The 21,905-nt window shown below is 42.8% G+C and overlaps 1 protein-coding gene across 2 annotated transcripts in view; it reads right to left on the bottom strand.

Annotated features, from left to right (window-relative positions):
- NRP1 (neuropilin 1) overlaps positions 1-17,650 on the bottom strand; it is a 113,005-nt gene extending 95,355 nt beyond the window's left edge. For both annotated transcript variants that reach the window (XM_053982558.1, XM_053982564.1), the window contains exons 1-2: positions 17,439-17,650; positions 14,032-14,206 (exon numbers count right to left, since the gene is read on the bottom strand). In XM_053982558.1, the coding sequence (XP_053838533.1) occupies positions 14,032-14,206; positions 17,439-17,505 (242 nt within the window). In that variant the 5' untranslated portion in view covers positions 17,506-17,650. The remainder of the gene's footprint in view (positions 1-14,031; positions 14,207-17,438) is intronic.
- Positions 17,651-21,905: the final 4,255 nt, after the last annotated feature.

Raw genomic sequence — 21,905 nt, 5'->3', positions numbered from 1 at the left:
TGCAGATGTGTGAGATTTCCCCAGCACAGAAACATACAATTGAGGTTACAGCAGTGACAGTTCCATTATAAACCTATTTTCACATGTTTGGAGCTTTCTGAGCTGTATTATTTTGTCACAGAGGTTTACATTTGGCCCCTAGCTTATAGGTGATTTTTTTTTTTTTTTTAAGTTTCACAAAGTCTATTAATCCATTTTTGAGTTACCAGAGGGTAAAGAAATGCTTTTCCCACCTCTTAGATTCCTGTAGCCCTGTTATGGCATTGATTTTTGCACAGAAGTCTCTGCAGAGTTTAATAGCAATCAGCAGCCTGATGTGCCTTAATGACTTCCTCTGTGCATTCAAAAAATGGCTAAACTTGACAAGTTGAAACCTTCCAAGGGGCCAGTGCTCACTGACTAATGGCTCCCAGGCCAGTTTGGGATTATTATTGTAAAGCAATAACAGAATAAAGACACTAAGATTTCCTTGAGTTTATAAAAATGTTTCAAAAATTAGTTTTGTCGTCAGAACAGCCCCTGAGCTTAGAGCTATGCATCCACTTCTCAGCTTGTGCACATCAGATTAGACCCACTGCAGTTACCCTTGTAACTGCAGCAGGGAAGGATCCAAACCATTTAGGAAATTCAAAGTGGTTGGCCACAACTTCATTTACTTCAGAAACATTAGAAACATGCTGACCAAAAAAAAAAAAAAAAAAGGTATAGTTAAGTGCAGGATGGGCCCCTTAATGTCAGTGTTAGCTGCTTTGCACCATATTTTTGTGTAATATCTGAATGAAAACAATCCCCTGCAAACATAAGCCTGCACAACACATAAAAGAACATGGCACAGGCAAGTTTCTTCTGTGTCAGTGCACCTAATTTATCAAAAGCAGGACTGGCAGAGGACAGCTGTGGCACAGGGAAAGGATCCTGAAGCAGCCAGTGTGATCTTTCTACCAACCATGCCAACAATTTGCAGATCAGGTTCTTCCTGAGCCAAAAGTCATGTCCTGGTATTTAATGGCTTTCAATCAAATTTTTTCTCATTCGTGTAATCTGGCTTTGAAGCCAAGCAAGTATGTAGCCAGCATAACAATTTGACTCCTAATGCTATTTCAGTGTTCTCAGGGAAAAGGATGGTAAAATCAGAGGTATTTTTTTTTTCTGGGATGAATTTTGATTTCTGAAAATTTTGATCATACAGTGATCAAACATAGATCATAAGGTGAAGAAACAGACACGAAGCGAAATCAATATAAATTAACACTTCAACTTCCTTTTGGTTCTATTTTTCTTCTGTAAATCTTCCCTTCAGTTTCAGGGCTATGACTGAGAACAGCAAAAGCATCAGAAAGTTGTGACTTTAGGAAGAATCTAACATTACCAGCTCTCATTATTTTTAGCATGAGTAGCATGAAATTTGGTTACATATTTTAAAGCATCAGCCGTTGATATCATGGTATTGCCAAACTTCTCATTTAGGCAGAGGAAAGCACCCAAAATATACTTGATAAAAAATGAAACAGGAACCAGCAGTAATTTTTGAGATACAAGGGTATTTATAAAGTTTCACAATTTTTTGAGGCCTGACTTATGATGTCCAAAATTTGGAGTGGACAAAACTGATAAAGGGAGCTGCTGTGTTGTACTGAGGAGAGTCTTTTTCACATCAGCTGTAGAGAGGAGATAGGGAAGGACAAGGCATCAGGTAGAACAAGCAAATCATAAACCAGCCTAAAATGTTCTGAAAGGAGATTAAGAAACAAGGCAGATGACCAGCACAGTACCTCATGCATTACATGTACTCTAACAGAAAATGGTTGTGGGATGATTTTTGGCTTTGTTTGTGATTGGTTGTTTTTTGATTTTATTTCACTATTGTTCTAGCAGTACAAATGCCTTTGAATAGTGTGCATTGGAAGGAAAATAATGTCCACACTGAGAAAAATCCTACAAGAGACACTGAAACCATTAAAGTGCTCTTCAAAAAAGGATTTTCTGGGGCCTAAAATAATTTTTTTTCAGTCCAAGCAAGACTGGGGAGAAATTTTGTCGTTGACTGGGAGGAAGTCAGAATTTCACCCTGTGTGCAAAAATGGGGAATGCTCCCCCCACAGCAGACAGAACAGGTCCAAAATCTTCTGTGTCATCTGCTTCCACCCAATAACAGCTTTATAGAAGTAAGTTAAGAATGAATAACTTAACAGCTGCCCAAGGCAGCTCTAAAGTGCTGCTTTCCCCCGCTGCACATGAGAAGACAGCCATTAGTGCTGCTGCTGTGAGGTTCACTGCTCCTTGGGGGACTCTGCATTTGCAGAATGGCCTGGTTTGTACTGGCAATATGCACACATCTGAAATTGCTTGCATTTGGATGCTGTTTGCTGCACAGTTTTGACTTAGTGCCATGTCTGTTACAGATTCTCCTCATCACAGATAATGTGTCTCTTGTGAGCATGAGCCCTATGCTTTATTTTTGTTTGGATAACACTTTTCTCTGAACGTTAGATGATTGCCACATGCATTTTTACATAGCAGTGTATTGTTAAAAAAAATTAACAGCTAGAAGATGAACAACACAAAACAATGGGAAATTACTATTATACTGCTCTACATTTCCACCAGAAGTCTCTAAGGGTTTTCAAACATTAATAAGCACGTCCTCAGATATTTGAAAACCAGAGAAATATTACGCTCTCTAAGGAAACAGAAGCACAAAGATGATGATTGACTGTCCCAAGATCAAGCAGTAGGAGAGAGTTATCACTATAAAGAGTCACAGTACCACAGCATCCAATCTTGTGCATTTCTTTAAAGATGTTAATGGAAAGAGTTTTGTACACATACAGAATTACTTTTGTCTTTATTTCATCTACTTTTAAGAAGCTCCTACCCATTTGGCCTAAGTATTAAAGTGCAATCCTTATGAATGGCAAAACTTTAACTGCCTTCACTCTGAGTTAACATTTGTTCAGCTACAATACTGACCTTTCTTCTGAGAATTTCTAGGGAGCTGTGGAAGTGTAGAGTCAGCTCCTCACTCAGCTGATATAAATCACAGGGGTTCTACTAAGTTCAGTAGAATGATCTTTAAACAAATTAGGAATATAGCCAATGAAAAACAGCTTTCTTTCTTTACATATTGAAATCAAAATTACCTGGTGTCTCTCAGATGAGAAAAAGATGAAGCTGGGATGTTGAAAGGAAGGATTTATTTTCTTTTCTATGCTGAGCATATGGGGACATGCAAAAGTTACCTAGTGATCCAGTATTTATTTTCAGAGTACTCAGAGTTTGATTTCAGAGCATCAGATGAGCTGTGGTTACACCTATGAGCATGTTTTTACTTTGTAATTTCAGGTATGGGGAGGACCAACTAAGAAACTTGCATGCCATATAGAAGATCACAGGGTGAGAGTGTGCATATGGATAATTTCCATGGAGTAAGTCAGGTGCTTGAAGGTCATACTACAGTAATTTATGTAGCTGCCTAGTAACACAAGTTTAAAAAACCCTTCCTGGAAAGCATAAGTTACAGCAGGCAGAGGAACTGCTTAGCTGAGACACTTTGGCTAAGCTTTTGTTTGAAGACTAAAAGCTGGGAAAGAATGGATGTGTCAGGAAGGCCCCCAGTATGCACAGCTATGTCTACACTGCAATTTGCAACTTGCAATCAGTAAGGCAACCCAATTAACTTCTGCTGACAAATATAGCTAATACAGGATCCCAAATCTACTAGCCTTGGTGACTAGTTATGTCACACAGAAGTAGGTTTGTACATTGTTTTTACAGGCACTAGAGCTTCACCAGTTGAGAAACCTTTCTGGATAAAGCAGTGCAGTCTTTGCTGCAAACTGCTGACATTAGCAAGGTTTACTCTGCGAAAATACTGACATTAGGCACCTTTATACTAGAATATATGTATCCCCCAGTGCATGCTGAATTGTTTTAACTATACACAAACAAAACCTTAATTGAAATCATTAAATTGGTCCAAAAATCAGTGCATGAAGACTAGGCTTAGAAGACAAAAATTAAAATTCCAAGGAGTACACGGGTACAATTAGTAAAAAAAAGTGTAAAAATGTGCAAAGTATAAATGTAATAGCCAGTAGAAGGAGTCTAATTGGCAAATGTGAGACTGGTGCTTGGAGGTAAGTTTTAAGTTTGGGGGAGAGATATTTGTGTGGGAAAGGATGGTTTCTTGAATAATGACTTACTGTAATGAGAAGAATGAGAAGCAATTTGGGCACTATTAGCTACACTGCTCAACAGTAATAAGGAGCTTGAAAATTATGTCAGAGAAATGAGATAAAGATGATTATTATACTGTTGGAAGGCCATCATCTAGTGTAGCTGTGGAGAATAAATGAAAATGGAAACCAGTAAGGAACATAATTATGTTCCTTACTTATACTTGTACTTATACTTACTTACCAAAATACTTATGGTATTTTGTGTTTGAGCTATTAGCAGGTGCAGCTCTACTAGCATCAGTGGAGCTGTCTTCACTTGCTTCACAGCTCAATGTAGTCCCATATCTATTTTATATATGTACATTTTATAGTCTTTGTGCTATAAGAATACATTGGAAAACTTTTGAAATGCATTAGAGCATTAGATTATGTGGAGTGGTTAAAATGTGTACCTGATTTAACTGCTTGCCATCTGGAACACAAGGAGATGAACCTAAACTGCCTGCTGTAATGCATGTAAAGAAGGTTTGGATTTAGGCCCAGATATGAATATACAAATAGATAAAGTTTACAGAACTGTGACACAAAGTCCCAGGGGTTTTCTGGGAATGTCAAAAAAAACTCAGCAATCAGAACATATGCCTTCCATGTTAATATATCTTATGTCTCTGTCTCCAAAAGAGATTATAGAGATGACTTTGAAACATGAAAAAAAAAAAAAAAAAAAAAAAAAAAGAGTTTTTATTTAAGAGCTACCTTTGCATATTTTTCTAGACTTAGCTAAAGCTAATCAAATGAAGCGACAGCCTAGGATTTCCTCTAAGAAGGGCTTTTAGCATGAGGGATATAAGCCTCTCATTTTGCATCTGGCAAAGTGGTGTGATCACTATGGAAATAGGCAGTGTAGCCTGCATTTCTACATGGTGATCAAACTAAACCTTTTCTAAATTGCTGATCTGCTGTCCTTGTTACAGATGAATACATCAGAAGAAAGTCAGTAGAAGTTGTCTGGCTTAATGACAGATTGGCATAAGAAGGCAAACTTTGATTGTTACTCATGCACTTAGGAACTCGTTCCCCTAGTAAGTCCTAAGAGCTGGAGAAGAACTAATAACCTCTTCATGGTGATCTATGAAGTATGAGGCTGAATCTTCTACTGTACTGTAAATTACTCTGCAAACATCTGAAAACCACAGTTATAAAAAGTGATTATTAATTTGTGTAGTGCCAGAAGTGTATGTCCTACTCATTAGCCCTGCTCAAGTGAGTCTGTGGTTTTAATTGACTTCAGTGTGACTGTTTATGTGAATGAGCAAAACTTTGGCTTTGAGGGAGCATTTCTCAAAGCTTGAGGCAGAATAATCACTCTGGTTTGAACAGACCACTAGTTTTCTCCAGGTTACCAACTTTCAATTTAATACTGAGTGTTGTAAGAAAAAAAAAAAAAAAAGGAAAAGGACTACCAGTACATTTTTTTCAAAGAATGGCATGGCCCCAGCGCAGGGCTGAGATTTTAGCTCAGTCTTGCCCCACCTGCAGTGGGGTGCTCCACTCCCACTCCCACACCACAGCTCTGATGGGCTCTGTCTTCACATGGGGGCACAGAGCAGCCCAGAGCACAAATGTGCAACAGGGCCCCAGTGCTGGGAGCGTACGGAAGGGATTAAGCCAGGCTCTCACTCAGCGTGAGGCTCAGCCCATCTGTATTTAGGGGAGGCATGGGACGTGTGGCCACTGCAACTCCACATCAGTGTGGAAGGCAGCAGATAACTGGCCAGTTTCTCCTGAACAACAGCTGTTTATTGTCCCAGCTTCTGGGATGTGCATAGTTTCTTCTGGATGAAATCGCCACATTAAATGGGTGTCACTTGCACATATGGAGATATTTTCTCAATGGTCCTTTTGAGCCATCTAAATTCTTCATTTTATAGCATTACATATAATACTTGTAATGATATTAACCTTAAAGATAAGTCTAAATATGCACAAGCTGATCATGTTTAAATAAATTATTATAAAGTTCACACAGTTTCACAGTACCTTATGCATGAGAAACAATCAGAAATTCTATTTCTGAGGTTACACTTTTAAAAACCTTTGATACTGCCCATGAAAATCAATTTCCTCCATGGAAGTTTTGGACTTGGGAAGGGGGTTATTCTCACATTTTTGTGAAATCCTACAGAAAAGCAAATGACCTATGCTCCCAAAAAGTTGGCAGGTGACTTATTAAACTTCTCTCAAATCTCCTTCAGGAAGTTAATTAAAAGTCTATTTGGAAGTGGCCAGGTGCTTGCTTCCCACAGTGCAAGAGGGAAATCTGTCACCCTGTTTAAAAAATTGTTTGGTTACTCAGGATAAAGAAATAATCATTATACCAAGCTGTGTGGTTTTATGATGGAAAACTGTGGCTTGGTGAGAAAAGTACCAAGGTCAATGCAATGAAAAACCCACAGTGAACTCAGACATGATTTCCGAAGTCAGTGGTGGACTGAGGCCAGGAGAACAAAGTCTTTCCTGTGGTTCACTTGAAAACAATTTTTAAGATTATGGATAAAAATAACTCTCTAGCTTGAGAGAGTTATTAGCTTGAAAAAAAATATCATTAGAAAGTATTTTTTAGATGTTTTATAAGGATTACTAAGGCTGACAAAATTACCTTGTTTAACACTGGGTCCTGTCCTAAAATACTACAGCCAAGTCAATTAACAGGAGAATAGTAAGGCTAAGCCTTTTTCATTCTTTATTCTGCCAAACCACTGCCTCTTGCAATCAGGATTGATTACAAATACCCAATTAAGAGGCATTTGGAACATGATCTGAACACTAATCCTGTCTCTTTTTCTCTTTATACCTAATTATCAGCCTTAAGATGGGTATTAGCTCTTTAATTAGTAGATCTACTTTAGGAACTTCTACATAAACTAAGAAATCTATAACATATACATAAATACATGCATATATGCACAGCCCTAAAGAGGTGCACATAAAATATGCCTATATCCAAGCAGTTTAGTATGATATATAAGCCTAGACATATACATATGAGTGCACGTATATCCACTTTTCAGACATAAATTCATTCTTTGGAAATACTGCAAAAGAAAATAATTTAATTTGGTTTCGCATTAGCTGTAAAAAGATCTCTATATCATAATTATCAAATTATGATCCAATGTTATAGCTTTCAATAAACTATAATTAAGAAACTAAGAAACTAACAGAAACAAACACATAGGTTTTTGTTTCAATTAGATTAGCACAGGAGAGGAGGGTGGAGAGAAGAGCAGTGTGAGGTTGACTGAAAACATATTGAGAGTTTCATGGGGCTAATTCCAGCAACTCTGGGTTTCAATTTAGAAAGGACTTAAGACCTTTGTCCTGAAATTGTTTATCTCTGTTCACAGAAAGGATGAAGGATTAAGCTTAAGGGAATCCACATTTGACCCTCAAATTTTTCCTGTCTGAAGGGCGTCTGGTTCTAGTGCATCTAGACAGAATTCTCCCCACAGTTAAGTGTTCAGAGTAATAGAAACATCTGTATATGACTGGTTTTACAGTTTTAAGGTGCTGCTGTACCGAGACCCAAGTCAAGACTTTGCTGTGACAGGGGATGCACCCATACACAGAGTGCAACACCGGGCTCTGCATCCCACCCCTCAGCCCTGACACAGTCCTGCACAAACTCTCTAGCTATGACCAGGCAGTTTGGTCATGGATTTCCTAATACCTTTTCCTGAGAAAACTCAAACCACTACTCTAAAAGAACGAATCGTTAAACAGTTTCACAATAGAGACTTTCACAAGAGTTAACTGCTTGGATGAAAACCAAAGGAATTGTTTCATTACAGTGTATAATCAGAAAATAATATAATTTACAACTTCTTTTAACTCTAATTTGGTCCCTACAATAAAATAACAGCATCTTTATCTTTAAATACTTGCATCTGTGTGTGCAAATACATGGCAAAGAGACATTATATATACTTTCATAATGCAAACTCTTCAAGTTAAAGAAAAACTTCTGGGGTACAAGAGTTTTCTGCTTCCTTGGTCCTGCACAGGGTCTGAGCTGATTCCTTTCCTTGACAGGAAACTTTCCTGCAGCCATATGGAGGGTACAAAACAGCAGAGGCCTCCAGAAGGGCTGTCTGGGTCTAGCTGAGTGCTCCCTGAGAAAGCTTTCCATGTGCTTAATATATATAGCAGAGAAATGCCCTCAAAGCACACCCAGAAACATGAGATACCACATGGCCCCCAATGTACTGCAACAACTCATGTCAAGCCAAAACCACTTGTTTCTTGTTTTAGGAATAGAGTGAAGGATGGCCCCCTTCATCCCTTTAGTATTTCCAATTATCTCTTGGTAACCCCAAACAGCTGTTGAGGGACAGATTTTTTGAGGGAGACCAAAAGGATCTGCCAAAGGATCTGCCTCTTCAGCCCAGGTATGGCCTTCCCAGTGTGTCAGTGCCCACATCCCACTCTGGCTTTGACAGAGACATGTCCAGGTCACTGCCCACCTCTGCCCGGGCAGTGCAGCCCATGGTGGGTGACTCCACACCTGTGGGCTGGGTGGATTAGTGAATCCAGTCCAGAGCAAGCAGGGGAGTGTGGGCATCCTTCCAGTTGCCCTCAGCAGTGAGGAGGGGGCATTCCCATGTCTCCTGGATACCTTGTCCTGCTGAAATCCACCAAAAGGCCAGTGCTGATGCTAGCCGATGGGGCCCAGCCAGTCAAGCCATATTTCTGTTGGAAAGCTCAGAGGCCTTGATTCCTTCAGACCTCTCTGCTCAGTGGTAAGCAAACACAATCCCTGCCTTCCACAGACCTGAGCAACTCTGTTCCTGTGCTGCTCACCCTGCCTTGTCAGCTGCAGGCACTCTCTGCCTGCCCAGCCCCATGGTGGCCGGGCAGAGGGAATTAGGAATCTCTGACTGACATTTGCTATCCAAAGAGCTGATACAGTCATTAACCATCCCACGGGGCCTGTGCTGAACCCTTCCCCACAGTCATCACGAATGATGGGAGGCAGCTCTGCGGGAGTGGAGGGCAAAGTTCCCACTGCTTCCATGGGCAGTGGGGCTGCACTGAGCCCAGAACACCTTGGGGGCAGTTTGTGGGAGCAGCTTAGGGTGCAGGCAGCCTGTCCAGGCTCCAGGTGCCCCTGGGGCAGTGAAGAAGCAGCTGTTGTGTGAAGCTGATGGCAGAAGCCTTCTGACATGCTCAGTGGGCAGCCAGCAGGATGGCTCATGGGTGGTTCTGCAGTTGGGCAGCAAGGACATGGGCACCCTTACTCCATCAGCTCAGCCCAAAGGGCTTGAACCGCCCCTGCACAAAAGGAACAAACGCGAGGCACAAGGCCTGCAGAAAGCAGACCTCACTGCATGGAAGAATAGGAACCAGGATTTAGACAAAAGCAAATGAAAGCTTAAACTATGCAGAAACTAAAGGAAAAGGCTGAGCCATGACTTCGCTTGCTCCTGTTTATTTTACCAGCCTGAGTTTGTTATACCTACAGATTTGTACCATAAATCCATTGACGTTATTTAGAAGTAAAATGGATGAATGAATTTCTAACATCATTAAGGTCTATGGGAGTTATATGGAGCTATACTTTCACTCTGTAGGTCTGATACCTTTGCTTTCTTCCTTACCCAGGGATCTGGAGGAGGCATTTTCTTCTATATAAACAAACATAGATTTTTTTTTCTCTATATTCTATAACTGACCACAATTTCTATACAGCTCTGCTCTCATTCGTGTAACTAATCCCTAGTAAAAGCAACATGAAGAATAATTATCTCTCCTGTAACTCTCTCCTATAACTTGAATGTTTCCAAAATGGGTCATTTTTCCATTCTGAGAGATTTGACAGCACTGTTGTATATAATCCACAAGTGTTAAGCAAGAATGATATTTATTTACTACATCTATAAATGATGGCCATTAAAATAATAGTGCTGTGTGGCATATCTATGAAAACCTTGTAAAACAATACAGTCAAGTCTGGCAACAAAGTTAATAATTTGTCAGTAAGAAAACCACTGTTGGGCTTTTTCTACCCAACCCTCCACCTTTCTTAAGCCCTTTTCTTCTGAAGCTTCACATTCATTTTCTTAATGTTTTTAACCTAGTGTCTGTGAAATTTTTATTGCTCCCTAGATAATGACATCTGATCTGAATGTAACCACACACCTCTTTGCTCAGCAACATTTGTCACAAACCATTATAAATTATCATGCTGATAGTGTGCATTGCTGGGAAACCGGAAAAGTTCCATAAATTCAAAGTACTGTATCAGTGACATTCTTGTTTATTATCTAGGTATAAAGTTTTACTGGATTCAAGATGGCTACATTTACACAGTAGGATACTTCAGCAACACGAGACTTGTACAGCCTGCACTAAGTGCTGAAAAGCATTTACCACATGCAACAAACACTGGAGCATTTTAACTAATATGTGGCCATATGTTTTGTCTCTTCTATTCATTTTAACCATGTTCCTGACTCCAAGAATGCATGCTTATTATTGGAACTTGCTTGAGAAAAGGCAAAATGGAAAAAAAAAAAAATCTACTTTTCTCTTAAAGTACAACCATAATTTCTGTTTCTTCGCTTCCTGAAGAGGAGGCATAACACTCATTAGAGTTAAATGTTAAAAAGACACTGTGATTTTTTTCATTATCTATGTCCTTGATAACAATCTGTGGTCGACATGTTTGTGTACTTCCTGTTGAAACCCAGTATTTCCATAATGCTGGTACAGTAGTCCTGTCTAGAAGATTCTTTGTTAGATGAACCTAGCTTGTGTGAGCATAATTTAAATTATTTGCGTATCTTTATTCTTCAAAACTGCGAAAGTTGAGTTCTTTGGAATGCCTCCAGAGAAAAAGGAATTTTCACCATGTTTACTTGAAATTTAAAACAACTCAAATGGTTCTGATTGTCAGAAAAACATACATATATGAATTTTATTAGCAGTCATTTGAGAAATACTTATTCATTAAAGCATAGCATAATAAGTAGGTAAATCAAGGGCATATTCTTAAATTAATTCCAAACCCTAACATACAAAGAGACTAACTGGGAACAGCTTCAGTAACAGCTAGTGCTTAAATGTGCTGCTTTTGACTCTCCCCAGAGAATCAACCTTTCACCAGTTTTACATTTCAATACATCTAGCCCTCTATATAGAGCAATATTTTTTAAAGTTAGGTAAAGCCTCTTGATTTTCTTGTTGGTACAATGGAATAAGAAGGTAACCTTTCCAAAGTCAAAATGTTTCCCTTCCTGGGCTCAGGGGATCCCTGTTATTAAAGTTGTTTTCAATGCTAACTAAGGTCCAAGTTGCAACGAACAGCATTATAAAGAGGATTTTGGGAGCTAGGCCAACAAGCTAATCTTCTCTAGTCTACTCTAATTTTATGGGACATTTTTTGTTCCCAGACACGAATTCCCTTATCTCTCATTTTCTATCTGCATTTCATATTTAAGTGGTTATTAATTTCCAGTGCTAAACCTTTCAATAAACTAGACTGTAACCTAAATTACACATTTCTAGATTGCAAACTGGGTTTCTAATAAGCTAAGCATATTAGAGAAACAAAATGTACTTAGCTGGAAAACAAAAAAATCTTGTGATACATTTATTGCATTAATCGCCTGTTGAATTCAATATTCAGTACAAGGAATGTGAATTTTATAAGTAGATGCTGAAATTTCAGACCATGGAGATTGCTGACAAATTCCTGTTGCTGAAATAATTGTTCTGCTCCTAAGGGATTTTTGTTGTTGTTATTGTTGTTGTTGTTGGGTTTTTTCCCCCACAAATACAATCGCTCTCAAGTTAAAAAGAGCAATTTTCAATATAAATGAAGTAGCAGCTGAGTAATTTAGCACAGCCTAGAAAATTAGCGTTTCAGCACAGACAAAATAATGGTAAAGTCATCACTATCATACACTGCAAACACAATGCAAACAACCCTGTTGAGAGACTTCCTTCCACCCACTGCCATCTCACTACTGCTTTGGGCTCCATTTCAGGGGCAGAAATAATGCAGCAGGGAGAGTGGACAATGAACACTGAGAAGGAAGCAACAGAGGGAGGGAGTCAGTCCTTCCCCTGGACCCAGTTCAGCTCAGTCTAGCACTGTTTAGCACAACACTGTGCCACAAAGATTACTTGTTCTTCAACTAATTGTATGCTGTACACCATTTTACTGTTGCCAAAGACCATGTTGGTTTTACAGAGTTGGAAAAACATGCATTCTAGCAAGGGAGAAAAAAGATTTGATGCTGAAATATGCTTGATTTAATTTCCTAATTTCTCTCTAAGAGGCAAAGAGTGACAAATATTTTAAAGCATTAGCAGCATTCCACAGAATGAAAGCAAAACCTGTATCAAGAAGACACAGAGAAGTGAACCATTGCCTGAGTACAAGACATTAAAAATTAAAGAATGGGAAGTCAGGGTGTGAACATATGGTGTGAATATGAACTGCAGCTCCAACACCACAGTAAAAACTCATTTTCACAAAGTTTAGTTTTATGAGCACAGGGTTTTCCTGCATTATCACTCAACTATGGCACTGAAATGCTGATCTATAAGTGGTTATAAAATACCACAAAAAAGTAACTAAGTACCACAATACATCATTAAAAACTTCAAGAGAAAACAATAATTGTGATCTAAGTAATCAATTTATTAAATAATAGGACAAAGATATGCATAGTAAAAATTAAGGCTTAAAAGGCTCTCTTTCCCTAAGTCCAACATTCTCATCTCATTGTCTATCACAACCACTCCTGATAAACTGAGCATCATTTTATGGGACCAAATCCTGTATACTACCATGAAATACCAAACACCACTGGCTATTGAGTTTAATCTTTCTGACATGCAGAGAAAATCTTGACTGGTAGCATTAATCAACAGCAACTCTCTTGCAGTTATCAGTAGGGGATAAAAAATTATGATACACAAGAAATATTTAAATAACTATGATACTCCAGAAATACTTAAATAATGAATCACTAAAATATTTTCCTCGTGCAACAAGCTGGCTGAATTCAGAGGGCATGTTGAAGAGGGGAATGATCTGACCATATGTTGCCTTGTGCAAGCTGTGAGATTTACAGATTTGGGGAAAAGTGGAGAACAGCTTCTGGGAGGTTCCAATTCTCCTTGTCACTTTTGGAACGGGTGGTCAAAGGGAATGCAAGGACAGGGGACAAAGGGAGTTCAGCTCTCTCCTTTCTCCTCTCAGGGCACTACAGGAGAGCAGGAGGAGGGGAAAGAAAAGCTACTGGCTATAAATCAGCAGCAAAAGGAGAAAGAAGGCAATACGACTATCAGTTAGTTCTCCAGTCCACTGCCCCTTGAAGGGTGAGGGTAAATGCCAGACTAACTCTGCGTTAAGAAGATTTGCCAATTTATAAATGGCCTGTCTCTTTCATGGGCTGTTTGTAGTCGTGGGGGTACAAAAGGAAAAGAAGCTCCTTTTTCAAACTCAAACAAGAGACTTACAAAAGCAAGCGGGCCAGCAAACGGTGCCTCACCACAACCGCACCCTCACTCCGCCCATCACCACCGCGCCCCGCTCGCAGCGCACGGGGCGGGCGCAGCTCAGACGCAGAGTACACACCTCAGAAAGCTGTGAAGACATTTTAAACCGCACACACACACGCATACACACGGACACACACACGGACACACACACGGACACACACACACGGACACACACGCAGCTCCCTCCCCCGCTCGCCCGGGCCGGAGCTGCCCGCGGAGCTGCCCGCGGCGGCCGGCAGGTGTCGCCGTGGCGCTCCGCAGCGCTCGCTCGCTCACTCACTTGCAGTCGCGGTCCTCCAGGTCGAAGTGCGGGTTGAAGTTGATCATGATGCGCTGGTAGGGCTCCGGCGCCTGGATCAGCCACTCGCACTTCTGGCTGGGGTGGTAGGACTGCGGGTAGCCGGGAGACGTCAGGTACCCGGGGCTTAAAATTTTGATCGTGTCGCCACATTTGTCTGCGGGGGAAGCGAACACATGGGCTGGTCTCAGTGCCCCCGGCAAGAATCCGGGCGCGGCCCGCGGCAGCGGACCCGGCAGACTGCCGTGGGAATGCTACGGGCCCGCAGCCTTCTTCAGGCTAACTTAGCATCCTTCTGCTTTTAAAGGCTTCTGGGCTACTTTCTACCGGAGGGAAGAGGACTCCCTCTCCATCTCCCATTCCTTAAATTCAGTGGCTGGACAGGCAGCAGATAGCAGAAGGCATCCCAATTTATAAACAGTATCCTTTTAAAAAGCCCTGCACTCCAACAGTACCCCTTACAGCGTTAAGGCCTTGCATCCTCATAACAGAGTTAATGTTGGCTGAGAAAGGTAAATGGGACAAAATTAACTCCAAAAACTATACTCTTCTTAAGTACAAAGTTCCAAGAAAAGCTGGTAGATGTTAAGAGATGCCATTTGACCCCCTGCCCAGCTATGGGATAAGTCTGGTCTGTGTCACCAACGATCAGGATTGTACTGGCGGATCCAAACTCATTCGCAGGACACCCTCCCTTTGTTTTATCAGTCCATAAATCTAGACAGGTTGAAACTATCTGTGCTCTTCAAACCCAGGATAGAAGAGAACAAAGTAGCTCTAGTGAAGCAGAAGTCATCCGCTATTTACTCTTTCAAGGACGTTTGTTCATGCTTGGAGACTGCATCAAAGTAATGGAGCAGAACAACCTCCCTTCCTCTTCCCTTCATTCCTTCCTCCCCTGAACAACAACAAACATTTATTTCTAATAGCAAAATAGTTGCAAAAGTTCCTAGAATCACAAAGTGTGACGGTGAAATGTGGTATGCTGCGTCTTGCTCCCTTGGTCAGCATTGTCAGGGTTGCATTTTAAGGTTTATAGGAAAAAAGAAAGGGACAAAAAAAATCCAACCTACACAGTCACTCACCTCACTGTCCAGTGCAGGTTTGTGTTATCACTTTTTTTACTACTATGGATTTCTTTCTGTGGACTTTCAGGTAGGAAAAACTTTTTCCAAGTGTTGGTTGTTTAATTTTGAGCAATAAAACATGACAGTAAACTATGGAAAAGAAGAATGTCCCCACTAAAGCAAGACGATATATCACTACATCTCAATAATGGTATATACAGGCTCCAGTGCTCTATCTAATACATTCCCTGTGAAAGCAAAATGGCAATCCTTGCTCTCAGCATGAATTTATAAATGTACAGGATTTTATTGTAGGAAAAACCAGGTCAAATGGAAATGAATGAGGAAGCGCACATCAAAAATGCATAAAGCAACACTCTTTATAGAAATTATTTGCCATAAATTAGGAGGGAAGGGGTTGATAGGTACTCAGATGTATGGTCAAAACCCATATACTGCCAAGCATGTCACTGGGAAAGGCTATCTTATATTTCTGCTGTGCCTTTGCAAACAGGCTCTTTTCCCCTAACCAGAACAAAAGGCATTGGTGCTTAAAGCTCAAAAGCTGTCACTGGTGATCTTGCTAATCCGCTGTCTGGGGCTCTCAGGGAATCTTGCCTTTTCCTCCCTGTGTAAGCATACTCAGAAAGTGATCTTGTCTCATTAAGCCCACTCCAGCCCCGCAAACATCATGGCAGGGTCTGGCATCTGTTAAATGCCTGAAATAAAGCAGTGCTGCTTCCAGTCACTTGACAGAGTCACTTCAGAGGACGCTGAGGTGGACTCACTACCACCAGCGCTCCTTAATCTGCGACTTCTGGGAAAGTGACAGTGTAATAAGATAATGCGGTCTGCTAGACTCCTTGGCTCTGTGCAATCTCTCTCACACTTGATTAAGAAGAGCAGTTTCTAACTACTTTGGACCATTAGTTCCAAATAAGGTTAATGAATTAATTTAGTGGACACTAATACTGCATGTAGGTGAAGGTGGCATCAGTAGGTCTGGTGGGTTGTAGAGGAGGTTAATGGCCTTGGTGACTCCAGCAGGACCACCACATTTCATGGTGGATGCCCAGCAACTCGCTGTCCTCCTCTTCACAGGGAGAAATGATCAACAAGAGCATTTGTCCCCTTCTGTCCCTCAGAGGTACAGGGTGGCAGTATGGGTCTATGTGGGAGGCAGCTGCCCACACCCCGAGCTGGACTGGGGGGATGAGCAAAGTGCACCTCTCGGAGCATCCCCACACCAGGCTTGGTGCACTCCTCTAGCACCTTTGCTCCTGTGCCACAGCACTGGAGGAGGAAGCTCATCCTGATTAAACTAAGCAGCCTCCTCAAAACATATTGGGAAAGAGATTAACTTCCATCATAAAACATGTGATTTTAATACTCTTGCTTGACACACCACTTGCAGTCTCTTATTAAAACAATATACCAATGTAAGTGGAGGATGCTCTCTTCTTTTAATTACTCTGATTGAAAACCCAGTCAGGCAAAAGTAAATATTTGATAATTAGTTAATAATAATTGCTCAGGATTTGTCAGGAAAGGAAGATTCACATGACCTGTTTCATGTGCAAGAGCTAAACGTCAAGCAGTCCCACAATTAGACCATCTTTAAAAATGCATCATGCAGTGGAATATTCACAGTGCCCCGGCATTGTTCGGGGAAGGAGGAGCACGCAGCTTTTAATTAGTTGTGTTTTCAAGGGTTGCCTGACAGTAAACTAGCCACACCACTCATTTGTTATGGGATTTCTCCTCTTGGAAGGGAGTCTCGAGCCTTCACAGAGCAGCTCAGCTCCTCTCTTGGCACAGTGTAAGTTGCATGTAAACTGCAGACTTGGGAAAGGGGTACTCTAGAGAGCTCTCTGTGTGAAGACTATTCGCAGGTACACACACACATAGTAGGAGGCATGATCTAAATTTTTATGCTTTGGAAAAGAGAAAGGGCGGGCGAGGAAGAGAGCCTTCCCTTTAAAGTGTTCATTATCTTTCAGATATCGAAGGAGAGACGTTTAATTGCCTATGGAACGGGACATTATTAAGATAATTGGCTGTCCTGATCTAATGAGAATGAGCAGCCTGCTTTATACAATAACCTAAAAAAACAGAAAATAAAGTCGGAAAGCAATGTCGGGGAGGGCGACCCTCAGACGAGGACTGCGCCGCATCCCCTCCTCCGGCAGAAAGTTCCCTCTAGCCGGGTTTCTGTTGGTGCCGGTCCCGCGGCCCGCCGGGCACCACCGCCCGCCCCCCGCCCCCCGGAGCCCGGCCCCGCAGCTGCCCGAGCTGAGACCCGACGTCCCCCGTGACACTCACCGCTCCGCAGAGCCCTGGCGAGGGTGAAGGTGAGGGCCGCACAGTGTAGGAGAAGTCCCCAATCCATTTTCCCTTCCGACAGCAGGGAAAGGAGGAAAAAAAATAAAAATGCCTTCCACGCACAACTCTTCCTTAAATCCTCCAGCCGGAGAGAAGAGCAGAAAGCACGGTCCGCAGGGGCAGTCTCGGGGACAGAAGGAGGCTGGCTTCTCTCTGTGCCTCAAGCAGCCCGCATCCTGTCATTTAGCTCCGGCTCCCTCTCCCTTTCCCCACACTTGTTCCTTCTCCAGGCGCCGCTGCCCCTGCCATTCCCAGCGAGACTAGAAAGCCAAATAAAAACGAGGGGAAAAAATAACAAAAACAAAACCCAACAAACACACAAACTAGACAGACAAAAAATACTGGCGGCTGCCGACACCTCGGGAGCGCTCTGCTGGGCGAGGGTGCTCTGCGGAGGGGAAATAAGGAAGGGAAAGCGGCCGTGAGCGGGGACCAGCCGGGCGCTGGAGTTTGGCAAACTGCTTCCCCCCTGCCTGCCCCGCTCTCCAGCGGCCGCGGCTCCCGCGGGGCCGGAGCCCTGGAGCCCCGGGGCGGCGGTGCCCGGCGGTGCCCGGCGGTGCCCCGCACTCACCTGCCCCGGCGGGAGGCGAGCAAGCGAGCGCGCTGCCGCAGCAGGGACTGCCGGCCGGCCGGGGAAGTGGGAAGCGCCCGGGCGGCTCCTGCTCGCAGCCTGAGGAAGAGGAGCGCAACTCAGCGGCAATAAGAGAGGCCGAGGAACCGCCGTCTCCCAAGCCCCAGTCCCCTCCCCCTCCCCGCCCTCCTCCTTCTCCTCCTCCCCCTCCTCCTCCTTCTCAGCCCCCCAAGACATCGGCAGCGCGGAAGAACGAACAAACAAACACGGCAAGCCCCAGCTCTGGCACTCAGCCGAAGCGGGGACTGGCGAGAGGGAACGCGAGGAGCAGAGAGGGGGAGAGAGGCGGCGGCCCCCGCCACGGCAGGTAGAGCCGATGCGGGCGGCGGCGCCACCTGCGCCCGCCGCCCCGCGGGCTCCTGCGCGGCCCCGCGCAGCCCTGCCCGGCCCTGCCCTGCCGTGCCCGGCCGTGTCCTGCTGTGCCCTGCCGCCCCGGCCCCACGCACAGACACGCACACACACACCCATCCCTGCCCACCTCCCGGCTCGCTCGCCTCGGGTACCCCGCGGGAACCCTGCCCCGTCCCTTCCCGGGCCATACCCTCTGCCGCCCTTCCCTCCTCCGCCACCTTCTTCCCTTTCCAACACTTTTTTTTTGTTTCGTGCGACAGTGCGTGTCCATCGAAGGTCCCTGCCGTTTCCCCAGTGGGACACCACCGTCCCTTCTTGTCCTAGGGGAAGTAGGCTGTGCTGATGTGGGGTGAGCTGCCAGGACCCCCCAGGTATCAGGCTCATCTGGCCACTGCATATCTGCATCTCAGGGGGAGACCTCCCTGTATGCCCCTCCCTTCCGACCCTTTTCCCACCTCCCTTCAGCAAATGACTTGGCTGTCATTCCCGTCTCTCTCAGCTCCAGTTGCAGCTTTGCCCCTCTCAGTCTGTCTGTCTCTCATGAAGCCTCTTGAGGGGCTGAGGAGCTGCTGGGGTCCCCCAGGGCCGGCTCTGCTCCCGAAGGAGGCTCTGCAGCATGAAATCCCCACTGGGGAGTGTGTGTCTTCTCCTGAGCATTCTCCCCACCAGCACCACTGGCACCAGAGGAGTGGAACAAAGCAGGGACATACGAGGCTCTGAATCCTGCTGCTTTGGCTGCACAGTTTGGTGCTCACCACCTACGGGCCCTGTCTTTTCTTGCCCTATTGCTCTGCCTTACAAGCTGTCCCTGCACCTGGGGAATGATCACCTTGCTGAACCCAACTGCTTCTTTTATGTGGACTACTCTGCACACCCTCTATGTGAGGACAATCCAGTTGCTGGGGTAGGGGTTACAGAAAGAGCTCCAAGGCTGAAAGCTGAAACACAGTATTAAATGGTCCCCAAAGATGGATCTGTGCTAGGAAAATTACCTGCAGCCAGTGGTGGATGTCAGCCACTGTCGTGTCCCAGGGCAGTTTGAAAACAATTTGTTACTGGGGCACAGTCAAGGCAAACTCTGTTAATGCTTCATCCGGAAAAAGGCCTGATAGAAGACCTACTCCATCCATAAGGAGTTTTTCTGAAGGATGCAGTGGGAAAAGAGCTGGACTTTACTGAGGACAGGGCCATCCTCCAAGTGTAGCCATGGCAGTAAACCCCTGTCCACTCTAAAGATATAGCCTTGCTTGAAATAGTTTTCAAACATAGTTGTCAGTCTGCAGCCACACAGATTAAATACAAACGTGTTACATCTGTGTACAGAAACCATACACAAATCCAGCCTCTTCCATCCCTTTGTCTCTAGCTCTGAGTCTGAGATTTCTACTCTCACTCTCCCTTGCTGCCCTTTTGAAGCCCTGAGTTTAAGGTCAGCTGAAGTCTGGAGATTAAGTCTGTAGGAAATCTGTCTGCTGGTTTCATACTACACACTCTCTCACCACTACTTTCTGAGTGTTTTCCAGACATTCCCCTTCTCTTCCGTGATTACAATTCCCTAATATTGTGCACTAAAATGCAGTTTGATCCTATTATACTCTCTGTACACTTAATTCTTTCCTTTCTCAGATTCTGCTTCTGCCCCTGTCCATGCCCCTGCTTCTGCCCATGCCTGTGTCTGCAGGCAGACTAGAAACAGGCAGGCTGGAACTAGTCAGATTGAGTTATTGGGTTCAGTCTCATTTCCCCATCTTTAGGCAGTCTCTGGATCATCATTTGCAATACTTATGCATTTTCCTGATTGATTGGGATGTATATTTTATGGGTAGCACATTAAGCCCCCTTTATTTTTTCTTTTAGAGACATTCCCAGAACACGGGGGAAGGGGAGAGTTAACAGTGCTTTCTGATTATTAAAACTCACTCTGCTGGACCGTCCTTGAGATAAATGGGTTCTGAGCTGATCATAGTTTGACTGTTTGAGCAGTATAGCTTCTAAAATAAAGTAAATCTATTTTTGAAAACAGAAATTATCTGCTGATAGTTGCTTACTAAGGGTTTGCAGAAATATATACATGTTTGCTTTAAAACCTGTTTCAGAAACCAAGATTAATTCTCTAAGTGACAGATACCCAGAAAGCATGTACATCAAAAAATACACTTACTGCATGACAGTGATGGCCCTCTTGCTTTGGGATTAGCGTTGTCTGTCAGGTGATTTCTAGGAATCTGCAGAAAGGAAATAAGCATTGCCAGCTGTGTGCTGTAAAGATGCTACCAACCAACCAACCAACCAACCAACCTTGTTTCATCCATTTTTTCATCCATTTTTTTCCTATCTGATTAATAAGTTGCTTTTTGCAGATGGAGACATAGATTTTTTTTAGTAGCTAGTGAATTTTACACTCCTTTCTCTGGAAGAAAACACTTAAATGCAGACAGAACATGTACATTAGGGAAGATGGTACAATGTGATAAATTGTAAGATAATGATGAAAGTTGTTTTTATCACCTGAGCCTAGCCTGTAATCACTAATCCATATACCTAGGTTTATTTCAACATGCTAATGCTCAAATATCAGTGCTTCCTCTTCTTGCAGAAAGAGAGATGTGCAACAGGCTGCAAAGACAGCTGAACAGGAATGGCCTCTGTTGGGGCTAACATGGCCCGCAGAAGAAGATTTCTGCCCTTCCTCAGCACTGAGTTCAGGGATTTTGGATTCCACAATAGGACTTTATTTATTTATTTATTTATTTATTTATTTTCCTGTTGATGTTTCAAGGCCTAGCAAATATACCAGAGCCTGGTATGTTAATGTCCTTCCCTATCATAACATGAATGACACTACTCTAATTTTTCCACCCATCTTTTTCTCTCTAGTTCATGGATATAAGCACAATTTTCTATGTATGAATTGCCCTGGAATGATGAGTGAAGACATTCTATCCTTGGTTTACGTGTATTTACCTGAAAATGTTTAATCTTTAATAATCTTGAATATAAACTGACATCAAATGAAACATTCAGAAGTCTCTTTTTATAATCCACTTCTCATATTTTAGTCACGGAATTTTAGGTCCTGATCCTGCAACTGCTTACACATTTGTTCAGCTCTCCATTTTCACATCAGTAATGGGATTTTATGGCAATGATGAGTTAGTCTGAATCCAATGTATGTAAAAGTTAATGGAGTGGCTAGCTTTGGGGTTTGGGTTCAGGCCCATCTTTGCTTCATAATTTGACTTGGTGTTTATAATACTTTTTTGAAGATTGTCTACAGTTCTGTTATAAACCTGTTTCTCAAGAAGTTTATAATTCAGTCATAAAAAATATTTGCCTTGGGCTAAATAATGTAATATAAAACTTAAAATTCCAAAGGAAAAAAGCATTTTTCCCATTTTAACAATAGCAAAATGGAGCAACTTTGA

Source organism: Vidua macroura, chromosome 1 (genome assembly GCF_024509145.1).
Source record: "Vidua macroura isolate BioBank_ID:100142 chromosome 1, ASM2450914v1, whole genome shotgun sequence".
Classification (NCBI taxonomy): Eukaryota; Metazoa; Chordata; class Aves; order Passeriformes; family Viduidae; genus Vidua; species Vidua macroura.
Note: the sequence above shows the minus strand (reverse complement) of the source record. Positions and strands in the feature narration are given on the sequence as shown.